The sequence below is a fragment of the Cebidichthys violaceus genome, unplaced genomic scaffold (assembly GCF_023349555.1).
Source record: "Cebidichthys violaceus isolate CVI_PGR_0920_01 unplaced genomic scaffold, fCebVio1.0.p SCAF_13, whole genome shotgun sequence".
Taxonomy (NCBI): domain Eukaryota; kingdom Metazoa; phylum Chordata; class Actinopteri; order Perciformes; family Stichaeidae; genus Cebidichthys; species Cebidichthys violaceus.
The window spans coordinates 11,851,620-11,867,559 of record NW_027176296.1 but is presented as its reverse complement, the minus strand read 5'-3'; the positions used below and the strand labels follow the sequence as shown (position 1 = coordinate 11,867,559).

Below are 15,940 nucleotides of genomic sequence, written 5' to 3'. Positions count from 1 at the left end.
GATCTACACACGGATCATATTCAAATATAACTGGAACAGTCCAAAAAACATGTTTACGGTAAACCGGAACCCAGCCACAGGAATGATGTCATGGTAGTGTTGATGGTAACCTTGTTCCTCTCACCTTCTTGTGTTAAGGCACTTTTACGCAGGAGAAGAGGAGTTTCGAACGGAGTTCAAAGTGCCTCCGTTCCAGGACTGCATCCTCAGTTTTTTGGGTTTTTCAGATGAAGAGAAGGCCAACATGGAGGAGAGGACTCTGAAACACGGTCAGTGCTGCAGCACACGGGGATCTGTCATGGCAGACAGTCACACTAATTTACAGTGCTTAGACTTTTTTTGTACATTTGTTCACTTGTATTTGGGCTTTTTGAAAACTCTTTGGATAATGACTATGTTCTTACTAGAGCCCAATGCAGACTCATCATGTTGGGAAATCCAAAGTGTTAGGCCTGCTGCCCCCAGTTACAATCTTTAAGCTATAATTGGATAACTGCTGTTTGAGAAAAGGGGTTAGTTCTGATTGAAGACGCATATATATATATATATATATATATATATATATATATATATATATATATATATTCATCATCATCATCCCCCTGGTTTTCTGTGTCTAAGGTGGCAGTTCCCTTGAGGTTGGAGATGAGAGGTGTACACACATGGTGGTGGAGGAAAACTCAGTAAAGGAGCTGCCATTTTCTCCCAAGAAACTCTATGTGGTCAAACAGGAGGTAGGTAGGGTTTCTTTTTTTGAGTTTGTTTCAGTGCTACCAAAGAAAAGAACGCTTGACACCTCTGGTACTGGTCGAGCACCATCTTGTCATAACAGGATAACTGTTTTGCTACAGGAAGATACAGACACAAGGGGGACAAGAGGAAAATAACGAATCCTCCTACACAGAATGCCAAATGATCAATTGCACAGGATTCCTTTTTAGAGGCAACCTCAATGGATACAGTCTCTACTCCCCTCTCTGTCTGTGCTGTCAGAGAGAGGGATCAATAATAGATTTCCCCATTCCAGTGGATGAACAATTTGAGCAAAGGTAGTTTAGGCATAGTTATAACCCTGCAATCAATATGGCCTTTTCTTTACTCCTTCACTTTTATTGGTTTTCAAAGGAAAGTCTGTCATTGTAGTTTCAGAAATCTTTTTTCAGAGACAGTAAAAACGTTTTTCTCTCTTCTGTGGTAGTGGTTCTGGGGCAGCATTCAGATGGACGCTCGGGCCGGAGAGTCCATGTACTTCTACGAGAAGGTGAGTGTATTATGGTTCATGTTAATGTACATGTGTGTAGTAATTCAAGCCAAATTCATGTACACTCACCTAAAGGATACTTCACACACGCAAGACATTTGAATGTAGTAGAGCACCATCCATAGAACAAGGTCACAAAGGGCTTAACTAGAATCAATTATTTTAGAAATTAGACCATCAAATTTGAACAACAGTAAAACAATCCATAAAACAGAATTACAAAAACACTAGACAGCACAAGGTGTCCCACAGGCTAGTTTAAATAAGTGAGTCTTCAGCTCATTTTTAAAGGCGTCAACAGAGACCGTACATCTAATGTCTACAGGAAAAGCATTCCACAGTGTCAAGCTACCACTCCAATGGCACGAGGGACAACCAATGAGGGACCTACTCGCGATATAGGGATGGAGCAGGCCACACATGTACGCAGAGCTCTATATATGAAAACTAAAACCTGAAAGGGATTTCTGAACTGGATGGGAAGCCAGTGTAAAGGAAATAAGATGGGTGTGATGTGTGTCTTCCTACCGGACCTGGTCAACAGCCTTGCAGCAGATGTTCTGGACCGTTTGTAGACAGTTCAGAGACAACGTGCTTAGACAAGTGCAAAGGGAATTCCAGTAGTCAACCTAGGATGATATAAAAGAGTGAACCATCTCTAGTCTCTGGGTTTGGCAACGATTTGAAGATTCAAGAAACATGTACGGGTCAATGATTTGATGTGTACTTCAAAGTCTATAGACTGGTCAAACATAACGCCAAGACTTCTAAGATTACACTATCCAGCTGAAGAAAGAGACCAATGCGAGTTACCCCATCTTTAAAGCAAGAATTCACCATTTGACGTCAAGATCCATTTTAGCTAAAGCGACAGCATTTTACAATCGGGAATCAAGAGTTACGCATAAAAGATAATTTGTCTATGTGGCTACCTCACTGTTCAACAGATAATTGTATTAGTTGCAAAATGTTTTTGCTTCAAGGTGTTTTACAAGACATGCAGCTTGTTTTCATTTTGTTCACTTATCCTGTATTGGTCTTGTCCTTATATATTTGATACCTCTGTCCCACTACTTCAGAACGACAGCCCCGCCATGAAGAAGGCCGTGTCCCTCCTGTCCCTCACCACCCCCAACAGTAACCGCAAGCGACGGCGTCTCAGGGACACGCTGGCTCAGTTCATCAACGAGACGGAGATCTCCCCCTTCCCTCCGCCACGCAAAAGGCCGTCAGCAGAGCATTCCCTGTCCATCGGGTCTCTGCTGGACATCTCTAATACCCCGGAGACATGCAAGGCCTTGGCAGGTAAGAAAGCATGATGGAGGACTGGAAAACAAGTGCTCGATCCAACCCTAAAACCTTTTTTCAGTCCTTTGGACTGTACTTGTATAGTCTTTTCTAGTCTTTCCGACCACTCAAAGTGCTTTCACCCTACTTATCATCATTCACCCATTCATGGATCAGGACTAACTAACATTTATACAACATTCACACACTGTAGGCACAGTTAGGTGTCTTGCCCAAGGACACATTGACATGCGACTAGCGGAACCGAGGATCAAACCGCCGATCCTCTGATTGTAGGACGACCCTGCTCTACTACTTAGCCACATATGTATATATGAAAAAATGCAGTAACTTAGATGATATTCTCCTCTGTTACTATTGTTGGTTCTTCTTTTAAGATTACAATAACCAGACAATTCCCTCTTAATTTCAGAAGACAGAGTAGGGAAGAGTTCAGAGAGCAAAGGAGACAGTACTGTTACCAGGGATAGGATGAGAGGAAGGAGAACCAGGGGAAGGAAGAGGACAGACAGGGAAGACAGGAGGAGGAGGTCCTACCTGGGTACAAGTACTCTTCAACAACCAGAGGAGGAGCAGCCAGGAACTTCTACAGGTCAGGTTCTGCTTCAAGAGTACCACAGTAATTGGGCCAACTCAAGGCCGGTATAAAATAGTATGAGAGAACTCTGCGGTAACGATAAATAAGCCATTGATCAGTTTTGTCAGTTGCCAGCTGACTGTTATGGAGTACAAACCAGAGCATGGACCCCTGAGCTGACACAACAAGTGTTGTACTCAGTGTTCTGAGCATACAGCACCTTCTGAGGAGCTTGCAGACCTTTTTGTTCTCTCATCCAACAGGTGGCGTAGCACCTTTTTACAGGTATAAAACAAAGCATAACAAAAGTCTTCAGTTCCACATTGGAACATTCATTATATTGTTAAATTTCTTCTTGAATTTGACTTTCAAATTGTTTACTTAGTCAAATAAATAGTAGCGCTAGCATGAATTAGTGTTGGTCTATGATGCTGAATGTGAGTTATATTGCTTGGACTGGTTGAGATGACAAACCTTAATTGTCATCAGACTGTAACAGACGTAGCTTATTTATTACTTTATGTAGTAAAGCTTGTATTAGACATGTGGCTGTTGATTGGTTAATGTGCTCTCTGCAAACTGCTCTCTGTACCAGCTGCTGGTATCTGCTTATGGTTTGTGGTTTCTTAATGACTTCATGATGTAACTGATCATGTCAAATAAAAGTCATGTAGTAAAAATAAATGCTCATATCATCAATATATCAAATTCATCATTTTCTTAATGACATATAACTGTAGTTACTTTTAAATGATCAGAGCTTATCCTCATTGGATTCCATGAGGGATACAAAATGATTAGAATCTTGAAGCAGATTTCACACCGGAAACGGATTAGATAGAATCCTATTGATCACTAACCCTACTGCATGGCTGTACTATATATAATATATAAGTTGCAGACATCCCCTCAAACACCGACCATGTCTTGGAGTCAGCGTTCCAGAACAGCAGCAATGCTGTCATCTTTACTCCCCAGGTCGAGAATATTCAGTCAAATGTTCTACTTTGATTCAGCCCTAATTTCATTGGATCAGTGGACTGACACGTGGCGGTGTCTGTGCTTGCTTCAGTGCTCTATTAACAACTGTCTCTCCTCCCTGCCTGTCTTCTGTCTTCTCTCCTCCAGAGAGTTCAAAGCCATCCAAGAGCTCGACTCCGGTTCTGTCCAAGCAGTCAGCCAGGTGGCAGGTCTCCAAGGAGCTCTACCAGACTGAGAGCAACTATGTGGACATTTTGAGCACCATCATACAGGTACTGTCTGTGTGTCTGTGGACAATTAACACTCCCTCACAGGTTGGCCAGCTGGTTGCCCCTGACAACAGTTTTAGGCTAAGCTACAGTCATTTAAGGTGTGTCTTATCAGTTGGTCCCAGCAGAGAGTCGGTCAGCTGACCGGTGAGGGAGAAAATTACCTGCCTGACCATTTCACTTTTTGTCTTCCTCCCGTTCAAAATCTTTTCCTCTTTCTGCTTTTTCCTTTATCTTTTTTCGACTTCCTCCATTTTGACGTCCTTTTCATTCACTCTTTCTCCTTCTGCCTCAAGTTTTGCCATCTCCCTCTTGTAATCTGTCTTCTCTATTATATACTCCTGGGTTTAACTGTTCTCTGTCCTCACAAAAAGCTTTGAAATAAATATAGGAATAAAAGCTTCTCTTCTGTCTTGAATCTTAAAAACGAACCCCAAGCATGCAGTCGCAGCTTCATTACTGTGCCACAGTTGAATAATCACTGCACCCTCGTCATGAGTCGTAGCGCTGTTGATTACTTCAGTTAAAACAGAAGGCAAAATAAGCATGATGTAACCATCCTCCTAACATCATGATAAATCAGCTTATTTCATCCTGTTTCTATCCGTTCTTCTATATTTGTGATATTATGGAGTCCTTATGATCACTTATTTTATCACAAGAACTTTGAAGCAAATACAGAAGACCAAATGCTCTAAAGAGGTGTATGACTACAGCAGTCTGTTATTCCATGTTTCACAGATTCCAGCTCCAAAACTATCCAATGAATGAGCAGTCTGTCTCTATGGTGTCTTTACCAGTCTGTCTCTATGGTGTCTTTGCCCGTCTGTCTCTATGGTGTCTTTGCCCGTCTGTCTCTATGGTGTCTTTACCCGTCTGTCTCTATGGTGTCTTTACCCGTCTGTCTCTATGGTGTCTTTACCCGTCTGTCTTTATGGTGTCTTTGCCCGTCTGTCTCTGTGGTGTCTTTACTGACCTCACCGTCTCCAACTAGCTAGCTATCATCATGGAGATGGACATCCCCATCCCAGAACCCAAACTCACAGACACCGTCACTCTCCGTAATATCAAGCCTGTCAGCTCCTCATCCTTGTCAGCTTGTCTCACTGACAAATTCTCTACACTCACCTCCTCCTTTAGCTCCTCCCCCTCAGACCTGGTCAACCTCTACAGTAACACACTATCCTCCTGCCTTGATCAGCTTGCCCTTCTCAAAACCAGAACTGTCTCTTCGCCCCACACTGCTCCCTGGTTCACCCCTGAACTCCGCCTCATGAAATCCTGGAAACGCAGACTAGAGCGACTCTCCAACAAAACCGGCCTCACAGTACACACCCTGGCTTACTCTCAAACTCCTCACATCTATGGACAATCTCTCCCACTCTTCCACAGCAGAGAAATGTAACTCCTTGTCATTCTACAAAGCAAAAATTTAAACCATCTACAACCAACTGGCCACTTCCACCCACTCCACCATCACCAACTACCTCACAGATATAAAAACCTGGATGCAAGCCAACTTCCTCAAACTCAACATCGACAAATCTGAAATCCTCATCATCGGCCCCAAATCACTAAACAAATACCACCACAACTTCTCCTTCTGCATTGATGGCACCACTGTTCCTGCTTCCACACATAAGCTTGGTATCATTGTTGATCAAACCCTCTCCTTTGAACGCTACATCAATCTCATCACAAAAAACGCCTTCTTTCATCTCAAAAGCATCGCCCGTCTCTGCCCCTCCCTCTCCTCCACAGCCGCTGAAACACTCATCCTCGCCTTCATCACCTCTCGACTGGACTGCTGCAATAACATCCTGTACGGCTCATCCACCAAAATCATCAACAAACTACAATACATCCAGAACTCAGCTGCCCGTCTGCTCTCCCACTCCTGTTCCAGAGACCACATCACCCCAGCCCTTCAGAACCTCCATTGGCTCCCCTTACAGCAAATAGTCCACTTCAAGATTCTCCACATCAAATACAAAGCCCTTCACAACCCTAAACCACTTCATACCTTTCTGACCTCCTGCATCGACACACTCCCACCCACAACTTCAGACCCGCCGACGCCAACCTCCTTACCCCCCCTACTCTGTCCAAACATCGGACCTGGGGGGACAGGGCCTTCTCCATTGCTGCCCCCCCGTCCCTCTGGAACTCTCTCCCCCAGCCTTTTAGACATTCTTCGTGCCTCAACACTTTCAAAACTGCTCTTAACTCATCTATTCAAATCTGCTTTTAACCTGTGAAGCTAGTTGCGTATGTTTTTGTGTTGTTCCTTACTGTTATGTCATCTCTTTTGTTTCTATTGTAATTGCTTCTATTGTTTCTGTTTTTACCATGTAAAGTGCATTTAAGTACCTTTTTTAAAGCGCTATACAACTAAAATGTATTATTATGTAAACTGAAGGAATCCACATATATGGCTAGTATGTCTTATAAAGACACTGTATAGCATCATCAATATTTTCTTTAGGGACAGTGAAAATACACATCTAACTTGTTTACACACTAATTATTGCTCATTGATGTAATGCGTTTTATGCAATTTTGTGGAACATTTTAATGTTTCTATTTTTTCTTTCTTTTTTTTTAAGCTTTTCAAGCTTCCATTGGAGAAAGAAGGGCAGTTGGGTGGACCCATCCTGGCTCAAGAAGAAATGAAGACAATATTTGGCAGCATCCCAGAAATCTACGATGTTCACACTAGAATAAAGGTAGAGTCCTCTGCTGTTTGACCAAAGGACTGGTGGTGTGGTCTTTGAGGAGGCATTGTCGCCGTGTTCCTGTCGGTGTGTGATGGTTGCTTTGTTCTTCAGGGTCACCTTGAGGAGCTGCTGACGGACTGGTCAGAGGACAGGAGTGTAGGAGATATCATTCTCAAATATGTGAGTACAGACAAATCTCTCCTCGTATGACGGACACATGTTGTCCCATGTTTATAGAACAAAGTACTAAAGATGACCTGATTGCAATTTGCTTGACTGATCTGGGTTTTTTAAAACACCTATTCCATTTTTGATTCTTTCTGAGAACTAAAAGTGACTTATTTATTTAATTGAAATAAAATTGTAGGTTCATAACTACTTTTTAGTTACTTATTAAGAGGCCACAGTTGACAGTGACAGGCAGGTATGGGGTAACTACTGACGAGGGTCTTCTACAAGTCTTAAGGCTCAGGAGGTAGAGCATGTCGTCCTTTAATCACAACATTGGTGTATGAATGTATGTGTCAATAATAATAATAATAATAAAGCGTTTTGTCCAGTAAGGTAGACTGCTATGTGATTGCAGTTCAGTTTCCATTCATTATGGGGTGGCCTTTGACATTATTTCATGGGACTAGATTAAAAACCAGTTTCTGTCTCTCCTCTCTGTGGAACCTCATTGGTGTGTGTGTGTGTGTGTGTGTGTGTGTGTGTGTGTGTGTGTGTGTGTGTGTGTGTGTGTGTGTGTGTGTGTGTGTGTGTGTGTGTGTGTGTGTGTGTGTGTGTGTGTGTGTGTGTGTGTGTGTGTTATCGCTCTGACCTGTCCTTCTCTTCTCTCTCTCCAGTCTAACGAGCTGGTGAAGGCCTACCCACCCTTCGTCAACTTCTTTGAAATGAGCAAGGAGACAATTGTTCGTTGTGAGAAACTAAAGCCACGCTTCCATGCTTTTCTCAAGGTATGGCCTTTGTACTTACACCGTGTTTTCATGACCGGTGGATGGGGCGTAAAGGTGGATTTTGCACTAGAGAAGTTGCAAGAAAAAATACGAAACAAGAAAACCAAATGTATAAGACACTGCTTCATAGAAACAAAGATTATAAAGTATCGATGTATTGATACATATCAATACTGAACATTTGAAACGGTTTCAATACTCATTTTCCAAAATAGCGATACACAGGTAGGAGCTGAGCATTGTGCTTTCTCTTCTCACAGACGGCGAGTTGACACACGCCATTATCTTTTGATAAAAATTTAAAATGACTCGCTGTCAAATAAATAAAAGACAATTGCAATTTACAGTATTGTCAGTTTTTGCACATTTCACTGGAGGATTATACATAATAAATACCATAACAATAAATAACTGTTCTTTTATCATTTTAAGTAAAATAATAAAGTGTTTCATTTTAGAAAAAGTATCTTTTTTATACTTTTTGTTAGCTTGAGTTCACATTCACAATGTATTATTTATAATACCTCCAGTTCAATGTGAAATCCTGGTAGGACGAGCTCACCTCTCCCTGAACAAGAGGCCGTGGTGCAGTGGGATGGAAGAGAAAAGAAGCTGTTCAGTTGTTAAGATGTGAAAGGGAGTTAACAAAAAGAAACTCGTGCACACTTTTTATTTTATGTTTCTAAGATTAAGCACTTAACTTTAAGATGCCTATTTTTCTTAGTTATGTATTTTATTTTTAAATGAAGTACTCATTTTACTTGGCTTGAGAAAACATTTTTATTATTGGATGATTAATTATTTATAATCCCTCCAGTTCAGTGTGAAAACTGACAGTAAATATTGCAGAAATCGTATTGAATTGTACTTTATTTAATTTCTCTAACTGGATTTAACTGAATAGCCCTGCTCTATATGAATCATTATCTTGGTTCTTCTTGGTGTGCTGCTATTGGAAAGCGCAGTGCCTTTACAGGCACCACAGGGTAAGAGATTTCTTGAATGTTAAGTGAATGAGAAAGCGGGTTTCCATGATCAGGATTGGGTATTAGAGAAACCTCTCTGCTCAGTAGGTAGATTAGGTCCTCTTCACACCACGAGGCGTTCGATCTGTCCTTGTGTTCATGTGTGCTTTAGCGACGCACTGAGCCCCAAGTGGCTCCCGGGCGATTCACAGCATCCCTAATGCTGAGGATGGGTTAAATGCAGATGTCAAATGTCATGTATGCATTTGTTTGCATGTGACGATAGAAATAAAGTTCCTCAGCATATGATCTATCCATATCTTTGGCTACAGATGCCGTCCAGCAGAGAGCACACAGACCTGCCGTCAAGTTACAAGCGGAAATCACCTTAAGTAGAGATTTACGCCACCAACATTTGACATTTCAACCAGTGAAAGCGACAGTAGTAGCACTATTATTAATTCTTAATTTCTTTATTAAAATATCGTCCTCTGGGAAAGAAAGGACTTGGGCCTTGGCACTGTGACAGCAGAACGATGGGATGGAAGGAGAGATCATTACACAGAGCCATAAATCCTCCTCTTTAGAACGTTGCCACTCAGTCCACACTAAGAAGGGCTCAGAAGTCTAAATATGTGGATTTCAACCACTGAGTATTTGACAGTTGGACACTTTGCTGGAGAAACTGAAGCAGTATTTTGTATCACTACTACAGTTCAAATATGTTTGTAATGTATAAAATGAAGGTTACTGACCTGCTGCAGGTTTACAGTAATAAATGTATCATGAATCATAGACTGCCTTTTTTTTTAAATGTGTGTTACAGATTTAAAAGTGCACAAAGTAGTATCACTTTTTGTTTTAAAAAAAATACCGTCTATTCGCAAAAAAAGCCCATTGAACAGATGGATTTGAGCGAATCCACCTTCGTTTTGTTGGTGGTTGACATGCAGTGCAAACCTTTGTGTCCAAATCAGTGTTTGTGTTAGCGACACGCTAACACAAACACACACACACACACACACACACACACACACACACACACACACACACACACACACACACACTAATGCTTGCATTCTGCAGATCAACCAGAGTAAGCCAGAGTGTGGCAGGCAGACGCTGGTGGAGCTGCTCATCAGACCTGTTCAGAGACTGCCCAGTGTGGCCCTTCTCCTTAACGGTATCTCTCACACACACACACACACACACACACACACACACACACACACACACACACACACACCTGTGTTAAGAGTGGAGAAAAATAAAGTATGCTAATTACGTGGTTGATTGTCTTTGGCTCCTTATCTTTCCCCTTTCATACCTGTCTCCTTCCTCTATTATCTCCTGTTGATACCCGTCTGTAATTTCTCCTTTCTACTCCTTTCTCCACATCTCATCCTGTCCGTCTACTTTTTTACCAAACATTCCATTTCTTCCACCGTTTCATCAGACATAAAGAAGCATACGTCGGAGGACAACCCAGACAAGATAACGCTGGAGAAAGCAATTGAGTCTCTGAAAGAAGTCATGACGTGAGTTGGCGTGACCTCTTCTTTTGTGATGATGTTTGATCATTTCCAACACCTCATGTGAACTCTCTCCACTCCAGCGTTATGTGGGTTCAATGTGTAATAACTGACTGTTGTTAAGCCAAGATCTAGCGAGAAACAAGTGACTTTGATGGAAGATTCATGACATACCTGACTGCTTGGTATTTCAGTGCAAAATTTGCAATTATAGTCTATAATAAAATAGTTCTACAGTAAATAATTGTATCACCTAAATGATTTACATTTTCCAAATTGAATGCATGGTTCCCTGTATATCAGGGAGGTGATACCTGCTGCTCTACTTTGCATTCACTCTATATAGAAATATATCCTGCTTAGAGAACTAACCCCCCTCCAGCTCCCGACAAAACTCTGTTAGAAAATAGTGTGTTCCATGGAGACAAACGCATCAGTTGGTGGATTTTTGTAATTCAGCGGCAATGTGGTGGTGCTGCTTCCATCATGCTTCCAATATCAATCATAAACATGGAGAGAGGACCTGCCGTTCCATGTTTTAATATAGTTTTTAATCACCAGCTGGCGTTTATGATCATGTGTGCCTGAACGCCACCTTACGCCTCTCTGCGTCTGTTTACTCCAGTGAAATGTTTATCTATTTTAATTTTTGTTCTGTTTTCAATACAAAATTAAAAACAGACATATGTTGAACATGATAAAAATAAATCATTTTAATTAGTAAGCAAATCCAAAATATTAAGTGTGAGGGTGACTTAAAATACAGACAGAGATCAACCTTTGTGTGAATAATATTTTGTCTGTTAATCCCATTGTTTTAATAACCAGAAGTAGAGCTGCATCTAATGATTATTTTCCTTGTCGACAATGTTTAAGTAAACATCCGTGGTGAATTTTGAGTGATTGGCGTTTTTCTGTTGGTCAACTAATGGATTTCTTGGTTCATAGTTTCAGTACCAGATGAGATGAAACATAACATCCTTTGCTTCTCCCTTTGCTCCCACTAGTCACATCAACGAGGACAAGAGGAGGACCGAAGGCCAGAAGCAGATCTTTGATGTTGTTTATGAAGTGGTTGACTGTCCTGTAAGTTTGAGGATTGCTGCTGTTTGAATGTCTGTGGTTGTGTTGACCAACTGCAATAAAATGGATCCAATGGGGACAGTGTACAAGTCAGTCAAACCATAGTAAGATGTGCAAGTGTATTTGACATGCCCAGACAGTGACACTATGATGTTTTGTACCAGATATCAACCATTCATCAATGAACTTGTTGATTTGGGAGACATTACTGGTTTCTTATACAATATGGATGTGTGAGCATTAGAGAAGAGTGAAATATTTCTACCGTTTTGGATATTGTGGTATTTCATAATCTAATAATGATATGTAGAAATGATTTATATTTTATTTAGGAAAGACTCAACCTTCGGTTAGGCCTGAAACAAACCAACTATCTTTCTCCTTTTCTCCACAACCTCCCCGTCTACCTTCCAAAGCGTTGCCGTTATCCCGTCTCCTCCTATGTGTGCCTCTTTGTCTTCAGTCTTGGCTGTTAGTTTACAAGGTTGCTAGGTTCATTTATTGTCAATTGTACCCAATTGTATCGGGTTGCACAACAAAGTGACAATGTAGTCCCGTTATGCTAATGAGAAAACCAACATCTTGATGGAGTCTCTGCCTGAGGAGAGACGCTGCTGTGTAGTCTGCTGCTATCCTCTGTGGATCTGTTGGCTCTGTGTGCACACTGGTGAGGGTCCAGGCTGGCTGGGACGTTGTTTTTGAAGAACCAGTTTCTCACAGCACTTCATCAGCATGGGGGTGAGTGCCACAGGGCGGTCCTTCTTTCGATGAGACACACTCTCCTGTGACAGTAAAGATGTCAGTGATGACATCAGTTTGCTGGTGGGTACATCTTCTGAGTACACAGGGATGTGATCAGGCCCAGCAGCTTTACTCATATTCACTCTCATCAGGATTCTTCTCACATCTGTTGTTGTGTACTGACAGTGGCCGGTCCATTGGTGGCGGGGCAGACGCTAGCTGTCTGCCGAAAGGCAGCTGTTTTTGTCACCGTAAAGGGCCCTCACCTCTCTATCATCCAGGCTTACTGGTTGGGGAATGATTTTATTGTCTTTGTGATCACCACACCATCAACACATCTGCTGACGTATGATGTCACTGGTGTATATTCCTAAAGGTTGTTATGGTTTTCTTTGGTGACGGCATGTCTGTGCACTCGGAACAGTCCAGTAAAGCTGCTGTAGCTTCATCTGTTGACACTGGAACACTTTTTGTTCTGATGGCTTGGCCTGTTTAATCAGCTGGGAGTACGTTGGCAAGACAAGCAGAGACATGTGATGTGTTTGTGTAAGCATGGTCCAGTGTATTGTTTCCTCTGGCGGACATGTGGACCTGCTGATGGAATTCAGATGAAACATATCTGAGGTCTCCTGCTACAGTAAAAAATACTGTGCTGATGACCCCACAAAGCTCCTGTAGTACAACAGCTTCATCAAGGATGTTATGATGTAGCTGTAAAGATGTAGCACCAACAGTCTCTGATTCCCCAACCTTATTTCATCCATTTCATTTTCCTGTATCTTGACATTAGCCCAGGAGCAGGCTGGGTAGTGGAGTAGCCTTAGGTCCAAGCTGGGTTAGCTTAGCTCCTGCCTCTCTTCCTGTGGCTGTAGCACAGCTTTTGGTGGCGTTTTGGTGTGGGTGGAAGATGTTTTGCCGGTAATTGTCTCAAAGTCTCCTGCCCTTAATCCAGTCCTCGCGCTTCCTTTTCCCATGTGGATTAGTGTATTTCAGTCATAGATGTAGCTACTGGCTGTCGTCGTCACCATGGTCACAGTTAACGTCTTTCTTTTATCTTATATAACCTCATCTTCTTTCATTCCTCAAACATCTCGTTTACTTTCTGTGCTTTGTCTTCTCTGCAGGCCAACTTGCTGTCGTCCCATCGCACTCTGGTTCACCGGGTAGAAACAATCGCCCTGGGAGACCAGCCTTGTGACCGTGGAGAACATGTCACACTCTTCCTCTTCAACGACTGCCTTGAGGTGAGAATACACACAAAACGCCAAGTTTGACTATCTCACTATCTCAAAAAGTTCACACCTAGTTGACCTGTTTTACCATAGGCCAGGGCTGGAGGTAAAACTTCAGATTAGATTTGGACTATCTTGAACTCTTCAAGTCTATTAACTCCATACTTGAATCTTTATCTGCCTTCAACTGTAATCGTGAAATCTTAATTTTCCTTTTTAAAGACCTCAGTCACACCAACGTTTAAAATGGTCATTCATTTCAAACTACTCAATTATTTCACACTTATCCACAATTCACTTTAATTAACAGAGTAATTTAACTCTAAATCCACCTTTTTGACATAGTAAATTACATGTACTGTCACTTTTATTACACCATCTTTAAGAAATGTAATTGAAAGGAGTAGTTCTCAGTATAAATGCACACCCTCCCCACCATTCATTCATATCCAATATTCTGCTGCATCCTGGATTGTTGGATGCAGAGAGATGGAGGCTAAAAATAATTGAAAGTCATTTTAGCAACAGATTTTGTATTTTTATTAAAACAATGTGAAAGACACAAAGGGGCAGTTATAAATGTGATACAAATTTAATAATTTAGGAAACGTAGTTACAATGCGTAGAGAGTGCTTTCTATTTTCACCACTTTCAACTCTTGATACCATTTGACCAATGATGTAAGCATAAATACCGTTCCTGTGTACCTTGTTCGTTAAGCGAGACGCAGCATGGCTCTCAGCATGTTCTTAAACACATGCTGAGATTCATGTGCACACGCAGCGTTGAATACAAGAAGGGGGGCCTTTTGCAGAGTAGCAACATTGAAAAGGTGATCAATCCCTGTGTGCAGTCTATCATTGCTGCCACCATCAGTTAATTAGCAAAGAAGCAGCGCACGAATGGAAAGAGAGGGTGTGTGTGTGTGTGTGTGTGTGTGTGTGTGTGTGTGTGTGTGTGTGTGTGTGTGTGTGTGTGTGTGTGTGTGTGTGTGTGTGTGTGTGTGTGTGTGTGTGTGTGTGTGTGTGTGCATGGATTCCTGCTGTTCCTCCATGTAGTCCTGGATGTATAATGAGTGAATGTGGTGTTTGAGTGGGTGGCCTCACTACTCCTCTCCATCTCACATCATTGATTACTCTTGCATTCATATAACGACTCTCCCCCTCTTCACTCACACTGCCAAAATAACAATGACCTACGGTGTAGTGTCCTATTTCGTCTTCTCCCCTATCTCTCTCTCGCTCTCGCTCCCTACCTCCTCTCTCTCAGCATCTAATTAATGTGGCATTAATGAGTTGCATCGTTTACCTCTATGAAGGCCTCATTGATTTATTGCCAAATAACCGATAGCGGCTTCACCCACACACTGCAAAATGCACACACACTCAATTCTAAATCGCAACCACACACACACACACACACACACACACACACACACACACACACACACACACACACACACACACAAGTTGCCATTCTCCCCATTCCCCTCCAAAGTGGCTGTCTATTTTGTGCATCTTTTCTGGTGTGTGTGCGTCTGCAGATCGCGAGGAAGCGACACAAGGTGATCAATACATTTAAGAGTCCGCTGGGACAGACGAGACCACCGCCTCCGCTCAAACACATCGCACTGATGCCGCTGTCCCAGATCCGCAGAGTGCTGGACCTGCAGGACACAGAAGGTAACACAGCGACAGCATGCACACACTGTAAACTAATGAGGCTACTGCTTATCACTTCATCTGCATTTCATTTGAGGGTGTTTTATGGCTCCCTCTCTATCTGCACTCCCTTGTGTTGTACCACTCAAATCAGTGTATTTTGGAGTGTCCCTATTATTATAGCGCAATGCTTAAACGAGTGACTCACGTGCACTAAAAGGCCGGCTATGTACAGAGAAGCTCCGATTACAACAATGACACAGAGGGGCAGTGACTTTATTCTCTGCTCAGGTTACTACTACACTATATCTTCATAGTTCGCTGTTCTGGATATCTTTATAGAGAACCTTTAATTATACACGTAATGCTTCCTGTTCTCAAATGTGAGGCAGAGATGACACCATACTCACCGATTCCCATCTCTCTCAGGCCTTCTTCATCAGCAGTGTTGGATATCATTAAAACATTATCTCCACAGTTTTTCCTGCTGAGAGAGGAAAAAAGCTCCAAGATCCCACATTAGTATGACACACTGACAAGTGCAGGGGATCCAACAGCAATTGTTTCTTACATAATTTGGCACTTCCTTTATTTTGTCTACCCCTGTAGTTTCATGTGAGAACACAACGTTCTCTGACAAATGCTATCTTTACACAG

General features: G+C 42.1%; 1 protein-coding gene across 5 annotated transcripts in view; it reads left to right on the top strand.

The window, feature by feature from the left end:
- LOC137870154 (protein ECT2-like) overlaps window positions 1-15,940 on the top strand; it is a 41,633-nt gene that overhangs the window by 13,552 nt on the left and 12,141 nt on the right. For 3 of the 5 annotated variants that reach the window (XM_068707159.1, XM_068707158.1, XM_068707162.1), the window contains 14 exons: window positions 139-269; window positions 622-734; window positions 1,199-1,261; window positions 2,341-2,566; window positions 2,982-3,161; window positions 4,275-4,399; window positions 7,003-7,122; window positions 7,225-7,293; window positions 7,959-8,069; window positions 10,121-10,217; window positions 10,491-10,572; window positions 11,574-11,652; window positions 13,515-13,634; window positions 15,166-15,304. In XM_068707159.1, the coding sequence (XP_068563260.1) occupies window positions 139-269; window positions 622-734; window positions 1,199-1,261; window positions 2,341-2,566; window positions 2,982-3,161; window positions 4,275-4,399; window positions 7,003-7,122; window positions 7,225-7,293; window positions 7,959-8,069; window positions 10,121-10,217; window positions 10,491-10,572; window positions 11,574-11,652; window positions 13,515-13,634; window positions 15,166-15,304 (1,655 nt within the window). The remainder of the gene's footprint in view (window positions 1-138; window positions 270-621; window positions 735-1,198; window positions 1,262-2,340; window positions 2,567-2,981; window positions 3,162-4,274; window positions 4,400-7,002; window positions 7,123-7,224; window positions 7,294-7,958; window positions 8,070-10,120; window positions 10,218-10,490; window positions 10,573-11,573; window positions 11,653-13,514; window positions 13,635-15,165; window positions 15,305-15,940) is intronic. The other 2 variants (XM_068707161.1, XM_068707160.1) reach the window with 1 other exon arrangement.